This window comes from Alligator mississippiensis, chromosome 2 (assembly GCF_030867095.1).
Source record: "Alligator mississippiensis isolate rAllMis1 chromosome 2, rAllMis1, whole genome shotgun sequence".
Lineage (NCBI taxonomy): Eukaryota > Metazoa > Chordata > Crocodylia > Alligatoridae > Alligator > Alligator mississippiensis.
This window is the reverse complement of record NC_081825.1, coordinates 170,083,186-170,111,158: the sequence shown is the minus strand read 5'-3', so window position 1 is coordinate 170,111,158 and position 27,973 is coordinate 170,083,186. Positions and strand designations below refer to the sequence as shown.

Sequence of the window (27,973 nt, the reverse complement as noted above, 5' to 3'; positions counted from 1 at the left end):
TGGAATTGTCTGAATACATGTTGGGATATACATATACTTGTATGTATCCACATACATCAGGACATATATGGATGTACATCTGTGTGTATTCTTGATATGAGTGACTTTCGAATGAATATGTATCATCAAGGGTAAACTAAGATGGGTGGGTAGTTCTATGGCCTTTCAAAGTTAATCAACCAGAAAGTAGTTGTAAGCTGAAGAGTGACATGGTTTGACTGAAATTTATTTGCCAATGTCTGTTCTCATGAACATTAGCCCAGGCAAAGGAACCAGATGACTAGGCCTAGCTAATATTTTGGATCCCTCTGTTTCTACCCAGGCAGAGTGAACCTGTTGGCTGATCGCACTCCTGGCATTCAACCAAATTCATTGAAAACCAACCTGACCCCAGCATGATGAAAATATCTCAGGGCATGATTGGCACCCCTTGGTACCAGTCCTACCATTCTAGGTAAGCACCATGCAATAATGTAAGGCTCAAAAACATAATGGAGAATTTATTTTTGTCTAGTGCAGGGATTGGCAGCCTTCTGCCGCTGTGGTTTGCTTTTTGTGACTCAGTCCTCAGTTCAGGTCACAAATATCTGCACCCTCCCAGGGATCAGGAGATGCTACAGAGTGAATAGATGGAAAAAGGTAGGTGCCTGGGGATGCCATCTCTTCTGTAGCAGGTGGATTAAACTGAACATAACAGGCAATAGGAGCCTGGGAACACCTCCTCTGCTTCTTGGGCCAGTGTGCTTCTGATTTCCTGAACCGTGGAGGGCCAGGTCCAATCTTCAGGGGCTGGTTCCACCCAGTAAGCTCAAGTTTGCCAACCCAACACTTTCTTCTCATCCATAACAGACATCTTTCTTAGCAATAAACTCAGTCACCTCTGGTGAGCTGTCTAGCTGTGGCTAGCTGTTTTGGATAACATGCTTATTGAGTTACCATAGGTCTTACATTGCAGTCTTCTCTCAATCCATATTTCCACTAACTTGAGTAGTAGTTCTGCCTGTGTATGGACAAAGAGCCCTACCTACAGCCCAAGAGTTATTTGAAAGACTCCCACTGGACTTTGGATCAGTCTCTGAGGAAAAGACTGAAACAACAGTTTCTGGCTTTTACCACTCTCATTAGTTCTTTACATAGTTCCCGTAGGCATCTTGCACACATGCTGTAAGGTAGGCCAATCCTCCAGCAAGACCTCTAAATTGAACTTTTGGTCCCATGCTGCTGTCCAGGCCAGTGGAGTCTCATTGACTTCAAGACAGCTGTAGCTTAGCTCAGAGATCTGCTTTTGTGGAGTTTACTGCAGCATCAGCATTTACATATATAACACAGGAGACAAAGAAATGGGTCAAAAGCTGTATCAGGCAAAATGAGACCAAGCAACAAGTTTTACAAGGATGCTCAGAAGCCACCATTGATACGGTTTCAGTAGTCCTTAAATTGTTTATGTGCACCCACATGAAGCAGCTACCTTTATTTTACAAAGTGCCTAAACTAGAATTACTGGGAGCTAAACTGCTTTAAAAATCTGGCTACATATCCCCAACCTATATGCAAGGACCAAGTCAAGCCCTGCTGTACCAATGAGATATCACAATTCAGTACAGAGACCTCATTTTTTTAAGTTTCCTAAATAAGTTACACCATCTGTCTTCTGGTCCACTATGAATGGGTAGTGCCTCTGAAATCATTGTTAGGGTAAAACCCTTTAAAATGAGTTCAACAAGCCCTTAATATTTTATAGTAAAGAGAAGATAAGAGAAGATGCTTGCCAGCCCTAAAGGACTTGCAAATGTTCTCTGCCCTATTCGCCCTCCCCGTCAAAGCAAAAAAATCTTAAATCAAAATTAGCTGGTAAAAAGAAATAAGGAAAGGACCTTGGCACCATGGAAACAACCCTTGTCACTAGGGCTGTGCAAAGCTTGGGGTGTTGATTCAATTCGGAGGAGATTTGGTGGCCGAATCTCTGAATCCAAATTGAATCAGGGGACCAATTTAAAGATCCAAATTGATTCAAAGCTCTGTGAATCTTCGGCAAAGATTCAGAGAGCTTTGATGATTCAGGCAGTCCCCGGTCAGCCACTCTGAGCTTGTAAGTACTAGGGGCAGGGGAGGCGGGGCTGGGAGAGGGGGAAGGGGACCATGGGGGGACCCCTGCCAGCCCCCCCAACCCTCCCCCCCCCATTCCTGGTGCAGCCTCAGGGCTTTGGGGGCTTGTGCAGAGCCTGCCATGTGGTGTGGGGCAGTGGGGATCATCCCCTGCCAGCAGAAGCAGTGAGTTCCGGGGTTTCTTCACTTTTTTTTCTTAAAAGGTTGGAGCTGGCCTGTGCAGGGCACCCGTGAGGGTGCTGGGGGGGGGGGGGGGGTTGGGGACTCATACAGAGCCCCCCATGCAACATGGGGCAGTGGGGGGCAGCAGGGATGGCCCCCTGCCTGGCAGCACCTGCTGAGCTGGGGCTTTTTTTCCCCAAGTGCTGGGAGCTGGGGCAGGCAGGGCAGCCATTGCTGGGCTAGAAGAGGGGTGGGGAATGGGCCTGGCCTGGCTGATTCTGGCTGCCGAATCTGGCTGCAGAACACCTGGGCCAGGACTGAGTCCTACAGGGGAAAGCAGTTATTGACAGAATAACAATTGTGAGGTATGGACACGGCTATAGGGGAGGGTGGTGGCCATGATTTTAGCCCTGAAGGCAATGAGGGCCAAAGGGGTCTGATCCCTATGGAGAAAGCTGGTATTCAGAGGAGTCAGAGCCCCACAGGGAGATATATATATATATATATATATATATACACAGTAAAAGTTTGATTAACTGACCCCTTACAAGCCAGCATACTCTATTAACCGGCTTGCCAGCTTGTAAGGCAAAATGAAACCGGAAGTGCCCACCGTGGCACTTCCGGTTTCACTGAGCCCCAACGGCCTGGGGCAAAGCAGCCTGCGCTGCCAAGCCCCCACGGCCTGGGGGCATGACAGGCTGTGCAGGGCCCGCCTCCCTGTCCCACGAGCACCACAGGGCCTGTGGGAGGGTTGGCGATGCCGTGGGAGGGGCGGCAATGCCCCAGACATGGCGGGAGAAGGCAAGGGTGCCTGTTCGGGCTGCTTAATTAACCAGCATATTTTGTTATCTGGCATCCCCCATTCCTGGGGGATGCCGGATAACAGAGCTTTTACTCTGTGTGTGTGTGTGTAAAACTTTACCTCCAACACTCTGCCAAGTGGCCCTTGTGGTTTACTTGGCAGATCAAAGCACACTAAAAACCTGTTACACAGTTCGCACCATGTAACCTGCTCACAGAAGGAGTCAGGAACAGACTCAGATCTCTGGTTGAGCAGCTAGGCTTTTAGTATGCTGGACTCCACCCCTTTTGAGTCACCTGGCCTTCTTCCCAGTACAGGTTTCTAATTATTCCAGCATTAAGCCAGCCCTGATGTGTGGCAGCTTAAACCCTGAGCTGCAGCCACTGCCCTCTCCCCTGCTGCTCTTTAAATCTTCGTATATGTCCCTGGCTGCTTGCTTACTCTGCAGCTGACTCCTTCAGCTGCCTACCCACCTGCAGCTTTCCTGGCTTCCTACCTCTCAAGTAGCAGGGATTAGGGGTCTCTGCTACAGTATGCATAAACATACATATGTGTGTGCATGTGTTTGCATGTGTGTTTCTGTGTGTGCACTTCCCTCATAAGGCAGAAAGGGTGGTTCATAGCTATCTCGAGAACTATGTTGTTGTGATCATAGCACCATTAAAATAATATACATCATGTCAGACACCTTCAGGTATTGTTTAGGCAGCAAAACTGAACAGTAGTTCATTGGAATGCATTTCCAGATCCCAGCCAACAGGGGTTTTGTTTTTCAAAGTCTGTTTTGCAAAGATGGAGAAGGAATAAGAGCTGCTGTAAACAGACATGTCTCCAGCTGCTTTCAAAATATCCAGAAGACACTTTTATTTTACCATCATGGTAGTTGCTGGGGAGAAATATGAGAGTCTATCCTCTTATTTCCCATAAAAAACTAAAACCACCTCAGAATTCAGGAGAGCACTCTCTCCACAGCCATTAGTATTTGAACTCTATGAAACTTAAACACTGGCAACTGTTCTACAAGCCGAGAGCCAGGCTTGGGCTTTGGTAAGGGAAAGGAAAACTGAGATTTCAAAAAACTGCTACAGTAGCAATATGTGTTCCCCTCCAGTACACTGCACAAATCATTCTGCAAGCCTATTTATTCCACAGTAAAGAACTTTGCTTTGCAGTGGCTGACAGCTTCAGGCTGGATCACATGAGATTTAATCTCTGCTGCCAACAGTGCTTTTTCTCCAGATATTTTTCTAAGGAACACCACTGGCATCTAGTGTTCAGTTTGCCAGGGCTGCACTTTGGCTTGGCAGGCCTCAGGCTCAATAATAGTCTACTTTTTCATTAAAAACAAAAAGAATAAAATGGGGATCCAGGTAAGAAACTGTGATTGTCAGTGAATAAACTGGCTCTTGTGCTGATTGAAAATCTTTCCCTCGGACTCTCCACATACCTTACAAAATGTAGGTCATCTCACCACCCTCCCATGCCTTTCCTTAAACCTAGTGCACTTCTTTTTCATCTGTCCTTTGCACTTAGGGGCATTCATCCAACCACAAAGGCTAGGGACCATGGGTGACTGGTGCCTCCTGAATCTGGGGGGACACCCGCAGAAGCCACCAACAGTGGCGGCCCTGTTAGGGGGGCACCAGCCCTGCCAACAGTGTCAGTGTCAGCTGTCAGGCAGGCACTGGCCCCGTCATGTGGGGCACGTGCACCCCCGTGCACCCCCTACCAGTTGCCTATGCTAGCGACAGACATTCAAAGAGCTGAAGCCTGAATTGATTCATCTTTTGCAGGTTAGTTTAACCTGCCTAGGTTGAACCAGCTTGTAACAGCACAGATGTCCCCCCTGGACTGAGAAAATGTGGGCACATGCCTGCAGTTGCTCAGGCCAGGAGCCTGGGGTGCTAGTGCATACCCTTGGCTGCAGGGTAGCTGTGCGGGAGGTTGGGGGGGAGGCAGGTGGCCAGTCCGGGCTGAACTGGCCAGAGGTATTTAATTCCCCCTGCCCTGTCCTATCAGCAGGACTGGAGCCGGGTCTGCTGAGAATTCCCTCCTTACTGCTGCAGCAGCAGGCCACCATGCAGAGGGGCATCTGAGGCAGAGGGGGCAGGGATGGGGGTTATTCTCCTCCTCTACCCCCACTGCCTCCAGGGGACCGCAGCCAAGTCTGCCCACACCAACCACCACCATCACTAAGCAGCAGAATGAGCCCCCTCCTGTCCCAGATGCCGAAAGAGGGAAAATAACTCCCCTCTTCCCCCCAAGGGCCCTTCCAGCTGGCATCTGGCCCCACCAGGTGAGGGCTGCCGGGGGAGCATGCTTCCTGGGCCAACTCGGAGGTGCGGGCAGGCCCTGAGCCTGGCAGCCACCACTGCCGTGCCCCCTGCCCTGTGTGGCACCTGGGGCTGCGGCTGCACAAGCAGCTGCAGGCGGGCCGGAGGACTGTTCTGCCCCCCTCGGCTCCAGCTGCCACTGCCACTTCCACAACTGCACCACACCGTACTGGGTGAGTGGGAAGCTTCTGCCCCGCGTGTGGAGTTCTGGCTCCAGCTCCCGGACACCATGGAAGGCAAAAGGCACCTGGGTGGAAGGCTTCAGTCCAGGGGCTGCAGCCGGAGCTTCATGCATGTGGTAGAAGCCACTGGGTTGAAGTTCCCCCCACCCCGCACTGCCACCTCCTGGAGTGGTTCAGGAGTGGCAGGAATGGGAGGGAGAGTAACCACTGCAGGTGGGGGAAGCTGGCTTGGCCCAGCAGGGCTGTTTTTCTCCCCTCGCCTCCAGCTGTAGCTCCTGCCACACTGCACAGCACTGCTCGAGGCTGGGGACACTTCCTTCAGCCCGGTGGCCTCAACCTGAGCTGGGCTGAAGCTGCTGGGCTGAAGGAAGCTCCCTCAGCCCAGCCTGGCACTGCACAGTGCAGTAGAAGCCGCAGCTGGAGTCGAGGGGAAAAAAACAGCCCTGCCAGGCTAAGCCAGTTTCTCCTCGCCTACAGTGGTTACTCCCCCTCCCATTCCTGCCATTCCTGAGCCACTCCAAGAGATGGTGGGGGGAAGGAGCTTCAGACCAGTGGCTTCTGACCTGTGCGTGGAGCTCCAGCTGAAGCCGCTGGACTGAAGTTTTCCACCCGAGCACTTTCCACCTTCCAAGGCAACCAGGAGTTGGAGCCAGAGTTCCATGTGTGGGACAGAAGCTTCCCACCTCCCCCACCCAGAGTAGTGCAGCATAGTGCAGCTGTGGCAATGACAGCTGGAGTCAAGGGAGGCAGAACAGTCCCCTACCCCGGCGAGCCCACAGGTGCTTGTGCAGCTGCAGCTCAAAGTGCTGCATGGGGCAGGGGGTGCAACAGTAGTGGCTGCCAGCCTCCGGGCCCACTGGCTTCTCAAATCTGACCCAGGAAGCCCTCTCCCCAAGCAGTCCCAACCTGGCAGGGCCCCTTGCGGGGGGCAGGAACAGGGGTTATTCCCCCTCCCTCCAGCGTCTGGCAGAGGGGAAATAATAGGGCTTATTCTGCCACTCAGCAGTGGCAGTTGGGGCAGGCAGACCTGGCTGAAGTCCCCCAAGGGTAGTAGGGGTAGAGGGGGAGATTAACCCCTCTCCCTGCCCCTTCTGCCTCAGAAGCTATGGTGGCATGCCACTGCAGCAGTGAGTGGGGAGCACCTGGCAGACCTGGCTCCGGTCCCTGCCGGTAGGACAGGGATGGGGAAATTAAACCACTCTCTGGCCAGACCCCCACCTCTGCCTGTTCCTGCCTGTCCCTGCCCGTCCCTGCCCCGGCTGGGGAGCAGAGGGGCAGGGCCAGCCCTGCTGGGCTGGAACAGAGAGTCCAGCCCAGAGAGCATGCTGGGATGCTGTAGGACTCTGGTTTAAGTTACACTAGGAAAGGGTCTGGACAGACACTGCATAAACCGGTTTGAGCCAAATCAGTTAAATCTGATACTACATTCAACCAAGTTTATCTCAAACTGATTTCAGGCATTTTGAAACTTGTTTACATGCACTGAATGTCTGTTCTGTTACAGGTTTAAACCAGTTTCTGATCACTTAAACTGGTTTATGTATAATGTCTGTCCCTAGCCAAATCGAGAGCTTACAGTCAGGATGTTTTGTTCTATAAGCTGTGTAATGTCTATGCCTTAGCCCGAGGGCTGCTTTTATTCCTACCTGCTTCACAAAGGGACATAGTCACTTGAATTTCAAAGCTGCTGAGCATTGTCAGTTCTAATAAATTCAGTGACCATGTATGGAGCTTAGCTATCACAACATAGGGAACCTATACACATGCAGCCTACTCCAATGCACTGTAATTAGAGCCTGTCAGAGCAGACTCAATTAATCAAGTCTGCTGGAGCATTGTCATTACTGTGCTCATCATTCAACGAGTTTTCATTAAGGTGCCCCCGCCACCATTTTTCAGTGCAGGGACATCGATACACATAGCTCTCTGGATGCTTTAATTGGAGTGGCTCTCAGAGCCACTCTAATTAAAGCTCACCCCCCCATCACACACACACACACACACACACTCTCTCTCTCTCTCTCTCTCTCTCTTCCAGAGCACGTGTATAAACATCCATAGTTCCTACACAGGAACTGAAGCTGCCATACTAGGAAATGCAGCTATTTCAGCTACTAAACCACTCTCTGCAGCTACTGCATTTCGTGACCTACTCCTGGTGTCAGGGCCAAGCCAGTTGCTAATAGGGCTGTGTGACATTTCATCGGCTGTTTTGTGACAACGCTGTTTTGACTTGTTTCAAGCTTGAAACAGGGAAATTGAAATGAAATGAAGGGTTTCAAAACAGCCTTGAAACGAAACGAGGGAAGTCAAAATGTTTTGAAAGTTTCAAAACATTTCAAGTTTCGAAGCTGAAGCTGGGCTTGCCTGCAGGGAAACAGAAAGTAAGGAGAGGGAGGGGAAAGATAGGGGAAGGATTGCTTTGATATTGACTGTGTAGCTAGCCAGTGACTGCGATCCTTCCCTGAGGTCCCTTCCAATCCCAGTTCTCTGGGGGAGGGGTGGAAAAACAGCATAAAAGGCAGCATTGTTTGAACTGGCCTGCTTTCTGCCTAGGGGTCAGTTACTGAGTTATCTACCAGAAGCTCAGGAGCGTTAGACAATAAAGGATACTGCTACCATTGATTGGATTTCCTACTTGCTAGCCTAGCAAGTGGGATTCCACAATACCTTTTGCTTTCTTTCTAGACCCTTTTATTTTGAGGGGTTTGCCTTAACACACACATGAGAGCCATGGGACTCTTCTGCCTGGAAAAGTGCAGGCTCAGGGGACACCTGGTGACTGCCTCTAAGTACATAAGGGGTATACATCAGGATCTGGGAGAACATCTGTTCACCAGAGCACTCCAAGGTAAAACAGGGACCAACAATCATAAACTCCTCTAAGACCATTTCAGGCTGGACATAAGAAAAAATTTCTTTACTTTCTAAGCCCCAAGACCTGGAATAGACTCCCTCCAGAAGTGGTGCAGGCACCTGCTTTGGACTCTTTCAGGAAATGTTTGGATGCTTATCTTGTTGGGATCCTTCGACCATAGCTGACTTCCTGCCCCTGGGGCAGGGGGCTGAACTTGATGATCTACGAGGTCCCTTCCAGCCCTAACGTCTATGAATCTATGTGACATGAGTTTTGCTTGTCAGCAGCTTGAAGTGCAGTTTCCCAGAAACCCCTGCAACTACCTCCTTGAAACCTGTCAGGCTTTGTGGCCTCAGCAGGGGCTACCATGCCTGCAGTTTTCACCCCACTGTGCCTCAACACACACACATGACCTGAGTTTTGCTTTCAAGAATTTGAGGTGCAGTTTCCCAAAAACCTCTGCACCTCTGTCCTTGAAATTTGGCGGACTTTGTAGCCTCATAAGGTGCTACCATCCCAGCAAGTTTCATCCAAATCAGACATGAAATAATGAAGTTATAGGCAGTTTCATACTTTCCCATTATAGCCTATGGGTGAAACATTGAAACAGCGTCAAAACAGTGAAACAGTTTTGACGAAACGAAACAGAACAGTGCTTTTGAAATGAAATTCAACTTGAAATGAAACACTGTCCCATCGAAATGGTGAAACGGAAGTCAAAATGAAATGGTACTGTTTTGCACAGCCCTATTTGCTATACCTCCCAGTCTCAGAAGGGTTCCATCCATGGAAAGAGGAAAATTAGGAGTTTAACCCTTCTCAGCTCTAGTAAAAGAGGAGCATAGAAAGAACATCCCAACAATTTAAAACCTTCCTTCTGTTCCCCCCTACCCGACCCCCCAACCTATTCTGACACTAGTCATTTTGGAACATGATTAGGTCCCTCCCTCCCATTAACGATGCCTCAAATACACTGATTTAGGAACAGATTTCCAACAACCACAACAGCAGTTCCTCAAACAACACATACATACATCTGACCCTGTTAATGCTCTGTGTCCCTTTACAAGCAGCACTCTCACCTGCTAAACTAACTACATCTGCAGTGCGGCTTTAAAGACTTCCTGAAGCTATATCAAACCACTATTACGATTTTCTCCTCCTCTTGCCCACTTCCCAATATATACATACACATCTCCTTTCTGACTTGTCAGTTTAGTTTTCTCACAGCAAACAAAATGTCTCTGGTTTCTAGGAAGATTGCCAGGGTGTAGCCTTCATTTCCATAAAAAGAAATTAAATGAGAAAAAGAGACAGATTAAATTCCACCCCCCTGAGAAGCCTCTCCTATTCTTGTCCCTTTCCTTTTGTGGCATCTGCATTTATTATAGTTTTCTAGTGCTTTGGATGGGATTGATGGGTGGGATGGACCTCCCTGGTTCCCTCGATATGTATTGTGCTTCCTCCTCTCTCTTCCCCTACCACTCAATGAAAAATAAGAGACATGTTGCAATGTTAAGCAATTTCTTCTCGTGAACTGTGATGACTGTGCAAACAGGACACAGAGTAAGGCCCAAATATGGGTTTTCATCTCTTCATCTAAGAACTAAACATCTTGCTTCTGAGATCATTTATAAGTTAAAATGTGCCTCTCTCTCAAACAGTACTTTTTCCCTTCTCTCACTCTCCTCCAGTTCATCAACAAGTGATCTCTCTGGCTATGATCATATCTATCTGAGGAGAAGCCCTGACCAGTACAGCTCAAGGGATAGCATGGAAAGCTTGGACCACACCCCCTCTGGATACCACCCTGGCCACCTCTCACCAGCCAAATCAACCAATAGCACTGACCAGCTCTCCCACCTCCACTGCAAAAGGGACTCTGCCTACAGCTCCTTCTCTACCAGCTCTAGCATCCCTGAGTATGCAGCACCTTCCTTCTTCAAGGAGCGCTCCTGCTCTATCGACAACGTACATTCCCAAGGTAGCCGGCAGGAGGGAATGAGGCAGGCTGACATCAGGTACATCAAGACTGTCTATGACACCCAGCTAGGGGTCTCTCAGGAGTATGAGGTGAAGTCTTCTTCACTGCTTCCAATCTGCAAAGCCCAGGCACAGGCAGAAGGCCGTAGCTACAGCAAGCTGCATGGCTATGGCCGAAGCAGTGGGGTCCCCTTCTTGAGCCAACAAAGCCAGAGCTTCTCTGACAGCGAGAACCATCACTTGAAGGACCCCCCACTACCACCCACTCGTAGTGACAGCTATGCAGCAATAAGGCACCACGAGAGGCCTGGTTCCTGGTCTACCCTTGATCAAAGTAAGCCTTGTCATACTCAGCCGAAAGGGGCTTGGCCTCCATCTGTCTCTCAGGGGCAAGGGCAGCCGCTGAAGCCCATGTTTGTGGAAGGACATCTGCACACTGTGGTAGAAAAGAGCCCTGAGAGCAGCCCCACAGTGAAGCCCAAGCAGAGCTACACACTAGCTGTCCAGCCTGGGCAGCCTCTGCTTCCTACTGGCATCTACCTGGTACCTTCTCCTGAGCCACACTTTGCCCAGGTACCTCTGCCATCTGCAAGCAATAATGGGATGCTTTATCCAGCTCTGGCCAAAGAGAGTGGATATGCTCCTCCTCTACCCACCTTGCATAAAAAGGTCATGGTCCACAGCCATTCCAGCTTTGATGAGAATGGGAACCAAAGCATTACAAACAGATCTGCTGCCTTCCATCAGCCAGACCATGTGTCTCCTGCTGCAGAGAAAAAGCAGGAAGCAACAAAATTTGTTCAGAGCAAACCTCACAGTATGGCCATTCCTCAAGTCTACTCATCCTCTCCAAGAAAGGATGAGCCAGGTTCCCCTTCTATGATATCACATGGCATCCAAGAGAGCACAAGCCATGTACAGTGCTCAAGCTATAATTTGCAATTGCTACAGACCCACCCGAGAGACACCAGTGACAGAAAAGCCCTTTACCAACCCAAGGAGTACTGGGTGACTGAGTCCGAGGACATAAATGCCAACCTGCAGAAAAATGAGAGGGATGCTGCAGCCCACAACCAGTGGAACTACAGCCAGACCAAGTATCATGGCTCCCCATCCTCACAAAATATCCCAGAGAATTCCTGGAGGCAAAACAGCTGGGAGCTAAAGGAGACCCAGCAATGTGAGGGTTATTCTGATACCAAACTCTCTTGGAAAAACAGCAAAAAGGAAAAAAAGGATCACAGAGGGCTAATGACTGACCAATGGAATGACTCAGACAAACAGGCTATTACAAGGCAAGAGAATGAACTCTCCAGTGCAGCCCCCTTCCACAATGCTGAGCCAAAGTACAAGGAGCCTTCTTCTCCACTGTACCCAAAGACCTCTGATGTCAGCAGAAGCCGTATGAGCTCTAGCAGCACCCAAAGCTTTCAGTATGGGAAACCAGATACCAGCAATCCCCATTGCTCTGTGCTGGAGACGGTCAGCAAGTTTGAGCAACGTGGACAAAACAGTCACAGGTCCCAAAGCTTAGGCCTGCCTAGATTTGGCCATAATTATGGGCCAAACAGGCGCATTCCATCATCCGGTACTAGGTACTCTTTTAACAGCATTGAAGACATGCATAATAAGTTTAGTACCCAAGAGCATGGGCAGCCATCCAACGAACAGAGCAAGATTTCCTTCCAGCAGCACATACGTAGGAGTGGAGACAGGACGCCTGAAGAGGCTAATTTGCAACCTGTGGAGCAAATGGTGACAGAGGTGAAGCAGCTGAGAAAGAGTGAGTGCTACAGCCTGTATCCCAAGGATAAGACTCAGAAATGGGCAACTCGGCTAACCAGGAGCAAAAGCACATTCCAGCTGCCAGATGAACCTAAAAAGGAAATGCTTTGGCAGGAAAACATCCAAGACACCCATGGTTCACAACTGGATACCCTGTTCAATAAGGCCTACAGAAACAGTATCAAAGATGCTCAATCTAAGGTCCTGAGAGCCACATCTTTTAGGCGTATCACACCCCCCTTTGGGATCAAGCCCAAGAAGACTGTTCAGAGGCCAGCCTCAGCCCAGACTGGATTGAGGACCACCACAACATCCCCTCATATCCCCAAGGAGAGGCACAGCGTTACTCCAACAGAAACGAGCATCACCATTGTGCGCTACACCCACAAGGAGAACCATGCTGGGCCTCAGCCCCTGTCCCGTATTGGAGGCAGAAAGCGGTTGACAGCTGAGCAGAAGAGATCCTACTCTGAGCCAGAGAAAATGAATGAAGTGGGTGTCTCTGACAGTGAACCCTTGCCATTTTCCTTCCACAAAAAATGCCTTAATTTCATCTTCCCAAAAAGTACAGTGGCTGATCGATGCAAAATCTTTGAGAGAGAGAATAAGGTTAGCTCCACCATAAACCTCTCCAAACCAGAGCTCAAACAGCTCCAACAGAATGCTCTGGTGGAATACATTGAACGCAAGACTGGGAAGCGGCCTTCCTCTCAGGATGTGGGACTCCTGAGAGAGCACTCACAAGGCTTATTCCTGCAGACTGGTGGCCCAGACAGCCAGAGCCTCTCCTCTGCATCCAGCATGAATTCCCTCCAGGATCAGAGCCTTTATCACCAGAGGGAGTCACTTGAGGGGGTCTCTAGAATTGGCCAAGTTTCTGCCACCCTTCCTCCTGGGCTTATGGGTTGTTTTGATCTGAACGGGTTTGAGCAAAAGAAGGGGCCCCATAAGAGCAGCAGCAGTTCCTTTCCAAAGCAGTTTCAAAGGGACAGATCCCGAGATTACAGAGGGAAAATAGAGCTCAGCAAAGGCACCCAGACAGAACAGCAAGATATACACAGCTCACCCTACTATGTGAAGCAGGAGCGGGCCTTTGAAATGCCCTCACCAGCCATGAAATCTGGGAAATCTGTGTCTGCAGAAGACTTGCTCAGTAGGTCTGATAGCCACACCATTGCTGTGCATGTGCGCTCCAGGTCTTCTCCCACGGCAGATAAGAAACACCAGGTATGTACGGCATCTTGTTGATGTTGTCAGGCAAGACAACCCATGGGGCCAGGGCTATTCTAGCAATAGGCCAATGCTCAGTCACATTGATTGCTTCACTGCTTAAAAGGAAGATAAATGTATGCTGAAATATGAACCATATGTCCTATTTAAATGAGGGTGATGACATTTTAAACTCCAGCTGGTTGAATTTCTTAACAAGACCCTTGTTGCCTAAAATTGCACAAGCCACCAGGGACCCCAGACTACAACAGAACAGGGATGCTGAGCCCATTCCAGGCTCTTTTTACTGGTTCAGAGAAGAAAGGGCTTAGCAGATATTAAATTCTCCCTTTAACTGGAGGACATCTATTCTCCTGCTCCCTCCACCCCTCCCCCCAAAAACACTATGGAGATGAATTTAGGCCACTGGTTTCAACATCTGCTTGGTGGCTATGTCACGCAGGGGAAATTCAGGTGGCAGTAAGCAATAGATGCTAAGCAAGCTCAGGTTATGAGAGCCAATGATAGATTCTAAACAAGCAAGGTTTTGGGTCAGCTCCTGAGCTGGCATAAACTGGTGTAGCTTCATTGACATAACTGAAGATTTATATCTGTGCAGAGCTTCCCCCACTTGTTTTCCCACAGGAATCCCTTCATAGCCATACAGCAGTAGCATGACTAGGATGGAGCAAAGGGCATCAGCACCAGGCACCAATTTTGAGGGGGTAACAGAATAATGGCCCTTGGGAAGTCTATACCCCAGCAGCCACAGCAAGGCAGAGAGAGAGAGAGAGAGAGCGTGTATGCGAGAGTGAGGATGCATAAAATGAAAGCATGATAGTCAGTATTTGTTGTCCAAATGTTTCCTGACTGGCCATACGGTCTTTGGTTCTTAAGGGACAGCAGAAATCAGAAAGAACTCATCTTTTATGGTTAGAACTTCTGCCAGATTAAATTAAATTGTCCAGGTGGGAAAGTAGAGTACTAAATAGAAATTAAATCGGTAGGAGCATCTCTGAACTCCAAGAGGGAGGACCTGTCTTTACTTAGAGCCATCATACACTTCATTATGAATACTGTGCCATGGAGATCATCAGATCCTTCCATACACTTTTTATAGGGAACAAAGAAAAACAGCACCTAAATATCAGCTGGCCTCTAGAATATGTTTCCTAGCAAGTACCAGCATTTTGTGTGTGTTGGGGTTGGGGTTGGGGTTGGGAGGGTGGAGAACTGAAACCATGCATCTATCTCCATAACATTGCTACTAGGTGTGTTTTGTGAAACCTCTTTTATTCTCTCAGAGGGCAGTCCTTTAGGAAAGAATCCTTGTGAAAGCCAAGACTGGAATTTGTTCTGCCCACCAGTGTAGCTCAGAGCAGGAACCAGATGGGAAAATATGTTTTCCACACCTGTAAAAGATACTTCACAATGACAATCTGAACAATAATTGTGCCCGGTTCCTGTTTAAGAAGTCTTTAGTCTCTGTCAGGGGCACAAATTGTAAGCAGCCTGAGACCTTTTATTATTTTCATCCTGTTGGCTTCTTTTTTCTTTTCCCCGCATTCTTTAGCCAAATTAAAGACACCATATGGTGTGACTGGAGGAGCAGGCACTGGGTTGACAAACACCTCTACAGACATTTTTCTGTGACTTTAAGGAAGTCTCTTACACACAAGTTTAAGTCTATAGCTATGCAGGAAAGCAGATAGGGTTACATTTTCAAAAGTGCCTTAAGCCTTATTTTCAAAAGTAGCTTTTGGTTTTCACTTCTGCAAGTAGGACTTAGTCCCTCAGGCAGGTAGGCACTTCTGTAAATTTTACTCTGAGACTCCAATTCAGGAAAGCATTCTTCTTTTTTAAGTTAAAGCACATGCTTAAATTCAGTAGAACATAAATTAAGCATCTATTTAAAATTGGGCATGTGCTTCACTGCTTTCCTGAATTGGGAGGCTTTTAGAAATGAATACAAGCACCCACAATACAGAACCAAAATTTGAAAGGGGGGAAGGGAAAACATAAAGGAACAAGCTGAATTTGTTGTAACCAGCTTGGCTCCTCTCTGAAAAAAATGTTTATTTCTATTCCAACAGCACATTTCTTTGGCTCATCGTATACTTGACAGGACTTTGCAAGCTGTATATACTGTTTTCTCCAGACAGAATATGAATCATGCTGCAATGTCACTGGAGGAATTTGTTTAAAGAACCAGGAAAATTGATAGCTGTGTGGAATTATTAGCCATCTGTCTACAGCATACATTTTCTGCCTTCCTCTCCTTAGCTTTTTCAGCCTGTCTCAGCCTGCATATCTCTCAGCCCCCTGACTTCCAAACTGAGATCAGTTTTCCCCTGCCTGAATAACAACAGGCCTACATCAGAGAGCAAACCAAAACAAGAGAACAGATGGGAATGGAGGGCTCTGAATTTAAGGCATCATCTGCAAATGGAAGGAGTAAATATGAAGCTCTTCCAAATAATGCATAGTTTACATTTATGTCTGATAACAGGCTTGGGAGGAGTAAGGGCTAGATTTTGAAGGGAATGCAGGATGAAATTGTTCAGTGTTAACATCACAGTTGGGTCTGGATTTTTAAATCTTGCTTAGCAACGCAAAGCTCTCATCTTGACACTGTGTACCATATTTTCAAAAGAGCTGAGCTTTCTTGCCACTCTGAAATGATGGTCAGGTTCTTGTAATATGCTCAGAATCCAGCAGCTCCCACTGGTACCCTGGGCCAAATTCCCAAAACAACTGGAAAACTAAGACACTTTTAAAATACAACCACATATTTGGGTGGCTAAAGGTAAACTGAGCAGTTTTGTATATTCAGGCTACTCAGAAATAGACTCAGAAAGGACAGGTGTAGATTTTTTGCATTGGTCCAATAGTAACGACACAGTGGCACATCACGCTAGATTCTGATGAAGGGTTGGTAAGGCCTCAGAGAGAGATGATTGACCTGCAACACTGCCATTACTCCCTGTAGTGGAGCAGCAGGAATGATCCTATTCCCATATAAATATGGCCAAAGTTTCTATTGCTTCTCATAAGATCTGTGGCTGTACTGACGCATCCTGTCTGGCCATCAGAGGAAGTGTGTGAAGGGAGGACAGCGGTATCAGAATCATGTCATGGTTAGAAACACTTAAGGACTCAGGGCAATATTCAGCTCTGGTTTGCACAGACTTGTGCTGAAGTAAACTAGGCTGCAGGGTGCCCAGCCAAGAAAGCCATTAGAATGACCTCTTCCCTGGGAGACCAGTGGGGGCCAGGACAGAGTGCAAAGGAAGTGAGGGGGATGGCTGCTTAATGGCATTTCTAAAAGCACCTTCAATAATTCCTATGAGTGAAATATGAGTCATCACCCTTGTGTGGAGCCTCTTGGGGAAAATGGTTGTAGTTATGCTGCCCAGCTGTTGTGTGTCAGCTGGGATGAATCTGTTGGGTTGAATTTCATCTATGTTCCCTGATGTTCCTCCAACCATGAGGCCACCTTTCCTTTCTTTACTTTACATCTAGAAATGACACAAAATGATCCTTGACTAAAAAGCTCCCAAATTTTGTTCTGCTTGCTGCTAACTTTGCTTTTTTTTGGCTGCAGGACTTTCTGGTATGGGAAAGCAGTGAATTTGGCCATGAGGTGGAAGATCCTCTCTATGTGGTCAGTGCAGGAGCCAGGTAGGTTGCTGCTTGTCTCACTGTAACTATGAGGTTCAAGTGGTGCTAACCCCATTATTTCTGGCAGCATTTTCAATGCATCATCTGTATAGATAATGCAGTGTGAGAAGCTACACAGATCGTAATCCCTGGGTGCAGTAACAGAAAATATTTATGAGTGCCTGGCAGAACTAGGTGGTCTACGCTGGTAAGCATAAAAATTAGTTCAAGGTAAGCCCTGCCTCTCAAATCCCCTTTTCTAGCACATATTCCTACACATAAAGCATTTGTTAATGTCTACTCAGGTCTGTTTGACCTACAGGCTTGGGTTGCCAGAGCTGAAAGAGATGGGAGAAAAAAATGTGCCAGTGTTTCTATTTGCTTACTTGATCCTGATCAAGCAAGGTACCAACCCTTATCCACATCCACTACAGTGTCTTATCCACAGATGTCACGTATCTTGCTGAACTGGGGACTCAGCACTTAGGGTTTCCTGGTTTCACAATCAGGATCTTCCATGGAATCATAGAAAATTAATGTTGGAAGGGACCTCAGGAGGTCATCTAGTCCAACCCCCTGCTCAAAACAGGACCATCCCCAACTAGATCATCCCAGCCAAAGCTTTGTTGAGCCGGGTCTTAAAAGCCTTCAAGGATGGAGATTCCACCACCTCTCTGGGTAACCTGTTCTAGAGCTTCATCACCCTTTTAGTGAGAAAGTTTTTACCTAAGATCCACCTTAAACCTCTCCTGCTGCAACTTGAGACCATTACTCCTTGTTCCATCATCTGTCACCACTGAAAACAGTCTAGCTCCATCTTCTTCTAGCTCCTTCAGGTAGTTAAAGGCTGCTATCAAATCCCCACTCAGTCTTCTCTTCTTCAAACTAAATATACCAGTTCTCTCAGCTTCTCCTCACAAGTCATGTGCCCCAGCCCACAAACCATTTTTGTTGCTCTCTGCTGAACTCTCTCCAACTTGTCCACATCCTTTCTATAGTAGGGGGCCCAAAACTGGACACAGTACTCCAGATGTGTCCTCACCAGTGCAGAATAGAAGGGAATAATCACTTCCTCCAATCTGCTGACAATGCTCCTACTAATGCCACCCAGTATGCTGTTAGCCTTCTTGGCAACAAGGGCACACTGCTGACTCATATCCATCTATTGTCCACTGTTACCTCCAGGTCCTTTTCTGCAGAGCTGCTACTTAGCCAGTCAGTCCTCAGGCTGTAGCAGTGCATGGGATTCTTCCATCCTAAATGCAGGACTTTGCAGTTGTCCTTGTTGAACCTCATGAGATTTATCTCAGCCCAATCCTCCAATTTCTTGAGGTCTCTCTGAATCCTAGCCCTACCCTCCTGTGTCTCTACTACACCTCCCAGCTTGGTGTCGTCTGCACACTTGTTGAGGATGCAATCCATCCCATCTTCCAATTCATTAATGAAGATATTGAACAAAACCAGCCCCAGGACTTACCTGTGGGGCACTCCACTTGATACTGGCTGCCAGCTAGACATTGAGCCATCAGCTACTACCCACTGAGCCCAGCAATCCAGCCAGCTTTCTAGTCACCTATCAGTCCAGTAATCTAACCCATATTTCCTCATCTTGTTTGCAACAATGCTGTGGGAGACAGTATCAAAACCCTTGCTAAAATCAAGGTATACTATGTCCATTGCTTTCCCTGCATCCAGAGCCAGTCATCTCATAGAGAGGTTTTGGACCTGGCTCTGGAGAGAGATGTACGGGTGGAAGCCCGTCATGCCCCCATTGAGCCTGGGATCCCTAGGAACTCCAGCACACACCTGGCAAACCCCAAGCCAGACCCCACAGCACTGCTGGGAGGTAGGTGGGGCCTGAAGTGGGTGGGTGCTAGGCAGCTGAGAAGAGCTGAGGAGGGTCATGCCCCCCCAGCTTCTACTTGGCCCAGTCCCCAAGTAGGGGCTTCTGCTCGGTGCTCCCCCCCCATAGTGAAGGACTGGGGAAGGGGAGGGTACTTACCTGCCCCCTTCAGCAGGACTGGGACAGGGACCCCCAGCTACCAAGAGTGGTGCAGTGCCAGCAGCGGGCCCTACTGTGCATGCACAGAGTTTAAAAGTGCCCGCCAATGGTAGAAGCTGTGGTTTGGACCTGGCTTCAGGGAGAAACGCGCAGGTGGAAACCCATCGCACACCCATTGAGCCCAGGACCCCTAGGACTCCCAGCGCACACCCAGCAGACCCCAACCCAGACCCCCAGGATTGCAGGGAACCACACAACTGGAGCCTCATGAACAGAGCATGCAAACAGGCATGCTCTAGGCCCGGTGCACGAGTTAGCATGAGAGTGCACACTGGAGGGTGTGCAGGAGGGGCACGAGGATCTAGGTGGTAAGCCTCAAGAGAAAGGTCAGAGGGAGCGATCTGTCACCCTGACCCCTTAGCCTGTGAGGTGTGCTGCCTCCGAGGGGGTTATGTCCAGGATGTAACTGAGAGGATCTCCAAACTCCTCTGGCCCTCTGACCACCACCCCATGCTACTCATCCATGTGGGCATGAATAACATGGCTTGGAACAATCCCAAGGGCTCTAGGGGCTGGGCTCAAGGGTCTGGGGCGGCAGGTAGTTTTTTTCTCGATCCTCTTGGTCACGGGTCATGGGCATTGGAGGGAGAGAGTCCAGAGGAGAGCCACCCGCATGATCAAAGGCCAAGAGAGAAAGCCTTATGAGGAGAGACTGAAAGACATGGAACTCTTCAGCCTGGAGAAGAGATGGCTCAGGGGGGACTTGGTGGCAGCTTGTAAGTACATAAGGGGGGGGTGTGCACCAGGCTCTGAGAGAACAGTTATTCACCAGGGCTCCCCAAGGGATAACAAGGTCTAATGGCCATAAAATTTTAGAAGGCTGATTTAAACTAGACGTAAGGAAAAACTTGTTTACTGTCCGAATGTCCAGGGTCTGGAACAGACTCCCCGCAGAGGTGGTGCAAGCACCTACTCTGAACTCTTTCAAAAGGCATTTGGATGCTTATCTTGCTGGGATCATTTGACCCCACTTCCTACCTATGGCAGAAGGGCTGGACTCGAGGATCTCACAAGGTCCCTTCCAGCCCCTAATGTCTATGAAATCTATTAAATCTATGAAGGCAATCAGGCTGGTCAGGCATGACTTGCTCTTCCTGAATCCATGCTGACTGTTCCTAATCACATTCTTCTCCTCCAAGTGCTTAGAAATAGATTCTTTGAGGACCTGCTTCATGATTTTTCCAAGGATTGAGGTGAGGCTGAGTGGTCTGTAGTTCCCTGGATCCTCCCTCTTCCCTTTCTTAAGTATGGGCACTATGTTTGCCCTTTTCTAATCAGCTGGGACCTTAACTGGGGATGCTGGGCTGCTGCTCTTTTCAGGGCTGAGCCCAGCCCAGAGAGCAGTGGTGGCCAGGCAGGTAAGTTAACTCTTCCCTGCCTGCTCTCCTGGGACAGACAGTGTGGGCAGCCACAGATAAGCATGGGGGAGGCAGTGAGTGGGATCCGGGTTTCTGGGGAATTGGGAGGGGGGGCACAGTGGGCCAGCAGGGACAGGGGGCAGGTAGAGTGGCTACACCTTAGCATAACATGAGCTGGTTGGCACAGATCAGAGATAATCCTGCCCTGGAGTGGCACAACTTTAAACGGCCTAATGAGTGCTTAAAACTGGGTTTCAGCTGTTAATGTACAGACAATCCTGGTGTTAAGAGTCCCAGGAGCCACCCAAAATCACCTGTAACAAGGCCCTAAGTGTAGTGAGTCACAAATAAATGGAGACACCCAGTGGATAGTTTGTCTCAAGCACTGAAGCTCCTGAGAGGGGTTTTAGTGAATCCTCTCAGCTAGCTCTACACATCTCTAGAATTTTTGAATGGCCCTTAAGAGGCACCTGCTGCTCCCTATTCTCCATATAGGGTACCCAAATCTGAATGGTTCTTAGGCATCTCCAAATTTCCCCATTAACTCTATAAGGATCCTAAGGAGCTAACTAGGTCATTTTGAACCCACTTCCTGGGGCAGGCACTCAAAAGTTATGTGGGGCAATGTGTACATTAAGGCCATGAACTGAGACGCTTTGAATCTTGCCCTGGGTGTTTGAAGCAGGAATAACTGGTTTTACCATCAGTTCACCAGTGGAACCGTACAAAAGTCCACATAAATTGGAGGCAGAAATTGGCTTTAGCATAATCTGAACTCTGCTTTTGAAAGGGCTATTTGAAAATGTTGCTGCCCCTCTGAAAATGTTAGATTTGTCATAGGAGCATCTCATTCTAGGTCATTCAGCAATAAAGAAAGAAGCCATCCAGAAAAGCCAACATTCACACGTTATTACACCCACCCACCCCACGACAATGAGGTCATCACCAATTCATCTGCTCTGGCTGAGACCCACAAGGCTGAAGAACTCTCTAGGCATATTAGTCTGGCTTCAGCATTTGTCTTGTCACCAACAGAAGCAAAGAGTCACTTTCCTGAGCAAAAGGTGGCTCCTAGATCTTTGCTCCTTAACTTTACTCCAGTTGAATCTAGTCATTCATCATTCAGCAGTGCTCATTCCACCCAGACTCCCTCAGACTTGCAGTCTTCTGGAGACAGCCAGGCACTGAGATGGCATGCCAAACCAGAGGCTGTTTTCTCAGAGGGAAGTGATAATCTTCAGTCACAGCTCCTGGGCCATGAGAATAGCTCCCCTGAGAGCTCAGCAGAAGAAGGGATGTGGAGAAAGAAGACCATGCTGCTTCAGAGATCCCTCCCACCAAAAGTTAAATCAGCTCATTCAGTCGGAGATAGCAGCTTTTCAAAGGATTCTGCCTCTTCTCAAGTTTCTGGGCAGAAGTTCTTTCAGAGATGGCAGAGCCTGCCAACCCAAAGCAGCACTTCCAGTCCCAAGACTCCTCCTCCCCATGGGACCATCTCTCTACGGATCTCCGAGTCATGCCTTCAGCTCACTCTGCCACCAGTGCAGCAGGAAGATGACAATGATGAGGTGTTTATCAAGGAATCAGAGCTTGGTGTTGCAGGGGCCACAGTTAAATTCTTCCCCACTCCACTGCCACCACCTCTTCTTCCTGAGCCAAACCCCAGTTTTCCTGCAAGCAGCTGGGAGGTATTGCCACCTCCTCCTCTTCCCTCAGCTTCATTTGAGGCAGGTGGAGAAGAAGGAAGCACATGCACAAGGAATAGAGAGGAGGCGAAAATGAGGTAAGGGATAGTTGAAATGCCATTTACTTTCCTGACCCACCCAAGCCAGTCTTGGGCAATGTAAGACACACGGATGCATCCCCTAGGCCCTGACTTTACAAAAAGTGTTGGACTCACCCACCATTACCATTTGCTAGGGAGTACATATACAGGGAAAGAAGCTGGATAGGAAGGCAACCACATGCAGTTCCTAGCACCAGGCTTTCCCAGCCCCAGGCACTGTTGTCAGACAATGGGAGGACTGGGAAGAATACTAAACAAGGAGGAGGCACCAAGTATAGTGGTTCTTTTGACAGAGCTACAACTGAAGCCATCATGTGTTGGTGGAAGAGTGCTGATTACCTTAGGTCCTGTGAAACTGTATAGATTGCCTAGGTCTATGGCTATCACTAGGTCTGTGAATGATAGGATGTGTGGGCCTGGTTCTTCCCCCAGTTACACTGTAGATTCAGGGGAGTTGCTCCTTATTTACAGCAGCATGCAAGGAGAATCAGCCCCTGTGTTTGGAATTCAGCACCAGTAGCATAACTAGGGGTGGGCAAGAGGGATACCCACTCTGGAGACAGTATTCAGAGGGGTGCTAGAATCACACACCCTCTATACACACACTCCTGCAGAATTTGTGCCCTAGCAACAAGAGAAGCTCACAACTTACCCATGCTAGGAACTCCAAAATAGTTCTGAGCTGCTCCTGCTGCTCCTGCTATTTCAAGAGCAGCAGCCGAGGTAGCAGAGCACGCAGCTCAGTTGAGGACTGTTTAAAAGTTACTTGAATGGGTAAGACTGCTCCACCTCCTCCCCCTGATCCTGATCTTGGAACCTGTACCTGCCCCCACCCCGAACTGCCTCTGCTCTCAGAACCACTTCCCCTCTGCTTTCCTGCAGTGTTTGACCTGGGCCCTAACTCTGCATGTTACGCCTCAATTCAACACAAACTGGAGTGCTAACACTGTTACTCTCCATTCCAGTTTTCATAGGGTAGGGCTAGTTTTGAGAGGTTCTGTCCCTCATAAAACCGAGGTTTGCAGGATCATTAAATTATCCCAAAATAAACTGTGGAGCCAGTGCACAACTGTCGTGCCACAGCATGATGTCTGCACTGTGGGACAATGTACTGTACCACAATACCATAAGGTAAGGAGTTTATCTTGCAGGATAAATTTCTGGAAGTGGAAACCATGCACTAGATCCTCAGGGTGTATAAATCAGCATAGCTTGTTGATTTCCAAGGACCCTGACTTACATCAGTTGAGTATTTAGCCCATTAAGCCTTTAAGAACTCACTTCTTCATCCCCATTGGTAAAGGGATGTCCATTGCCATTGTGAAAAGGGTGGCTAGAACATGGTTCAGTTAGGCTAGTGCTCATTCATGAGGGGAAGAAATATCTCAACTTGGAACTGTGAAGCTGAGTGACTTATTTTTAGTTTGTTCATCTTTTACCTTAATACTTGCTGGAGTGACAGCTGCTGCTCTATTTCCCCAATCCCTCACAAGCATTAATTTGTTGGGTGCAATGAAGAGTAAAAACAGTAGATATCCCATAGCATCAAAAGCAACCAGTTTTCACTCATTCATTTTTTTCTTATTGAAATATTGAAGCTTCCTTGTTCATAATCTTGAAAACAACCTACGACTAGTGCCATTATTTTACAAGAATTGGCTTTTTTTCATACAAGTGCATAGTAAAAGGTGTCTTTGCCCCAAAGAGCTTACAGTCAGTCTAACTAGACTGGTCAGACAAAGGGCAGGGAAAAGGGAAATGTAATTTCCTACAACCCTGTAGTGTGGCTGTGCCCTTGCTATATGTTCTCCAGAAGGATCCTGATCACCTTAACGTTTTCTCCCAGACTCTGGCAAATACATGTTTATAATAAAACTTTTCTGTTAATAGTAACTTTTTCAGGTTTCCCAAGAGTCTGGCTGAGAAGAAGAAGCCAGGGATGAGCACCATTTTCAGTGAAAACAGCTGGACTTCGTCATCTGTTGGAAACATTGAGTCTCAGAGAACTGGCTCTTCACCTGCCTTGAACGCTCAACACCAGTCACCTGCCACTCATGGAGGATTTCTAAACTCTGATAAGCAGCCTATGACTCAACTCAAAGGCAACCTGAAGGAGCCAGCTATCTTGAGTAGAGATGTGGAAAATGGTGGCCTTAGTGGTGGGATACACAGCTCAGCTGGTCAAGTAAAGATGGAGAAGACCCCAGAGGATATTAAATCAGAGGCGCTAGCCAAGGAGATTGTCAACAAAGATAAGTCATTGGCTGATATCTTGGATCCAGACTCCAAAATGAAGACAACCATGGATCTAATGGAAGGGATTTTTCCCAGTGCAACCATATTGCTAAAAGAGAACAATATGCAAAGAAAAGTGATGCAAAAGAAAGCCAGGGAGATGGTGTCTGAGGAGGACAGGTAAGCAATGTTATTTTGGGTTTGCATCTAGTGTGGAAGAATTCATTTTTGCTCACTTGTAAGTAAACATACAGGCTGGATTCCTCCTGCCAATATGGTGGAAGCACTGCTGAGCAGGGAGTGTATCATGCAATGGGCCAGTCTTTAAAATGCTATTCTTCAAAATGGTTTCCTACTAGCTTGGTTATGCATTGCTTTTGGCCTTGCCAGTTTCTCTCCCCAATGCTGACTGGTCTATACACCAGTCCATGCATCAGCATTTCTCTGCAGCCAAACCAGAGATAAATCGCCTTGTTCTGATCCCTCCGCCATTCTAATCAGGAATAATTCCAACAAAAGCTGTAGCATTACTTCAGGTAAGAAAAGCAAATAGGTGCCAGGATTCTGGAGATGGACCCAGGGATATCTGCTGTAAAAATCATACAGTATTCTGCAAAAATTTCCCCAAACACGCTGTAAAGTAGAGGGTCACATGCAATATTTGAAGTACTGTTGCAATCATTTATAATTGGTTATGCCAGAGTAGTTATTCAGTTAAAGTGACTTTTGTGAGGTTCTGTTACCCTAGCTGAACATCTGGCCCCACTGTTGAGAGTGATGCTCAATTAACAACTAAATATCAGTGCAATTGTGCTAGCATTTTTTCCAGAGTGGAAAACAGTTGCCAGGCACCCTCTGCTGGTGAGATTTAGCACTCTTCTTCAAAGCTTAATATTAATAAACTATTTCAAATCAGGATTCTGAACCCCTAACCTGTGGGCCTGATCCAGCCTCAGAAGCTGTGATATCCAGCCCATGGGACTCCTCAAGGCTCCCCAAAGGTCTGAAAATTTGGTGGAGAGGGAACAGTGGTAATGTTAATTGCTGTTCCCCTGCTGCCAAATTTTTGTGCAAGTGGGGAGATCCACAAGCCAGATAACGTGGCCCTGTACACCACATCACGCCAGATCCAGAAGTGCAAGTTTGAGCCAGTATGCAGCTGAAACACACCCGTGTTTGATCAGGCCAGCTTGCAGCTGGATTGGACCCAGAGACCAATCCTGTGCATTAATCCCATGCTGGATCCCACCCATGGACTGACGCATGCCACTCATCCAGCCCACAGGGCCAGAGGGTTGGCGCCACTGTTGCAAATTAATACACTAGAGAGGCCTTAGATTGGAACAGTCAAGAGTCGAAACCAAACTGGGCTTCTCTTTGGATGGGAGCATGACTTGTTTATTGTGGCTTAGGAAAGAAGAAAAGGAACCCGCTGTAACAATGGTCACCTGTCCTGCCTACTACAGTGTGTCAGCACCCAAGGTAGAGCTGCTGAATAAAATCAAAGACTTGCCAGCGGATGCAGATGAGGAAAAGGAGCAGCTGGATATTAATGAGAAGAAGGTAAACCCAGGGCGTGTATCACTGTCTGTGTGTAGCTAGGCAGGGGCTCCTTCAGCCCTGATGTATGGAAGTGCAACTGACTTCAGGGATTTTCTCCACTGAAGTCTTGTCTACACAGGGGCCACAAAGATGTTTACTTCACAGTTGCCTAATTAACTGTGCAGTAAACGTCTCCGCATCTACATGTGCGCCCCTATTAGGGTGCATGAAACTGATAAACTCCACAGCAGGGTAGGACCTACCCTGCTGTGGAGTTTTTTGTGCTCAGCAGTGCACGTGTAGAAACTTAGCCAGCTGGCTGGGCCTGGTGTTTAGCCCCACACTGAAGCATCCTTGTGCCCCAGCCAGCCTCTCTTCAGCACACTGAGTCTAGTTGGGGCAGCCCTGGGTTAGCAGTCTGACCCCCAGGGCCTCCTGTCAGCTGGGGCTGCTGAGACCCAGATCAATGTGCTGTGGTTCGCGTGCATGTACAGATGTGCACCCAGGGAGCTTCCTGGGAGCAATAAACTGCAGAGCAATAAGCTCCACGGTTTATTGCTGCTTTGTAATGGTACATGTGGACATGTCCAGGGTGGGAGGGGTGGGGGTTAGCCTGGTACCAGGGCAGCCCAAGAAAGTCATTATTTACCCTAGCAGCCCTTGTCCCAGTTTCAGCTGGTACAAATTCAGCTTTCTGAGTGCAGATTACCTAAAATATTCCATGTGCTATACATATGTATCATATGATATTATCCCTGCCCTAAAGAGTGCATAAAAGGTGGGAGGGGAAACAGAGAAGTGAAATGAGTTGTCTGAAGTTGCAGATCAAGTCAGTGACAGTGACAAGTCCCAAACCATAGAGCCCAGTGGCCTGGATGCTCTCTTGCTCAATCAAGAAGATTATGCTGTCATTTTCCGGAGCTCTCGGGGCTTGTGGAGCAGTCTAAAGGTTACAAATAGAATAGTCTCACCTCAGCAACCCACTAACTCATAACAGATGCTACAGAAATGCAAGGAGACAGGTGGTCTCTATAGAGAGCTGGCGCTTATCTCTGCATTTCTCTCTTCTGTCACATCAAAAATAAGCAAATTGTCTATAAATATAAAGTACAGTATGCTGCACTAGACAGGATAATGCAGCTTGCACATTCTTACTCCCTCAGTACAAGTGTTCATTTTCAGTGTAGTGACTTATACAACTATTGACCTATGCACAATACATTATAAACATTGCATGTGTGTACATCATACACCAAGATCACAGGTTGCTCAGTGTGTAAGCTAGTACATAAAACTGGGAGTCAAGCTACCTGCATTAGTAGTGTTCCACATTCTCGATTTCTAATGATTTTTTTTTTCACTGATAATTTCCCTGATTTTTTTAAAGTCATTTGGTTTTTACTGATTTTTACACCCATTTTTCAGTTCAAATCCCTGTTAACTAGCATGAGTGGGGAATGGCCCATTCCCCACTTGTACTGGTAAACAGGGACTTGAACTGAAAAACAGGTGGTGCTGGTAAGCTAAAAGTGCTGCTGTGCCAGTTACCTGAGGCACAGGTTTCCAGACGGATGTGGCCTGGGGGAGAGGGGGAGAGGGGGAGGGGGGGAAGGAGGGCAGTGGCAGCAGCCACATGTGGAGCAGGGGATGAGGAGGTGGTGGTGGCCACATGGGGGCCAAGGGAGGATGGCTAGAGCCACTGCTTGGGGGCACAGGGCACCCAGGTCTGACTCTGGGCAGGACAGGCCACGGGAATCACTCCTGGGGTGGGCAGGTCCCACCTGCACCATGGCGGCTCTGGCTTTGGTCCTGCCCCGGGTGCTGGGAGCTGCAAGCCCCAAGCCCCACCAGAGCGGGGCAGGCGGAAGAGCCTGGCCCCACGTCCTGTAGCAGGGGGCTTCACCCAGG

At 48.2% G+C, this 27,973-nt stretch overlaps 1 protein-coding gene across 1 annotated transcript in view; it reads left to right on the top strand.

Annotated features, from left to right (window-relative positions):
- The window catches only part of SHROOM3 (shroom family member 3), a 103,872-nt gene that overhangs the window by 61,586 nt on the left and 14,313 nt on the right, over positions 1-27,973 (top strand). The window contains exons 2-7 of the mRNA XM_014595766.3: positions 323-454; positions 10,140-13,440; positions 17,027-17,103; positions 21,359-22,285; positions 24,179-24,703; positions 25,936-26,086. Coding sequence (XP_014451252.2) covers positions 396-454; positions 10,140-13,440; positions 17,027-17,103; positions 21,359-22,285; positions 24,179-24,703; positions 25,936-26,086 — 5,040 coding nt within the window. The 5' untranslated portion in view covers positions 323-395. The remainder of the gene's footprint in view (positions 1-322; positions 455-10,139; positions 13,441-17,026; positions 17,104-21,358; positions 22,286-24,178; positions 24,704-25,935; positions 26,087-27,973) is intronic.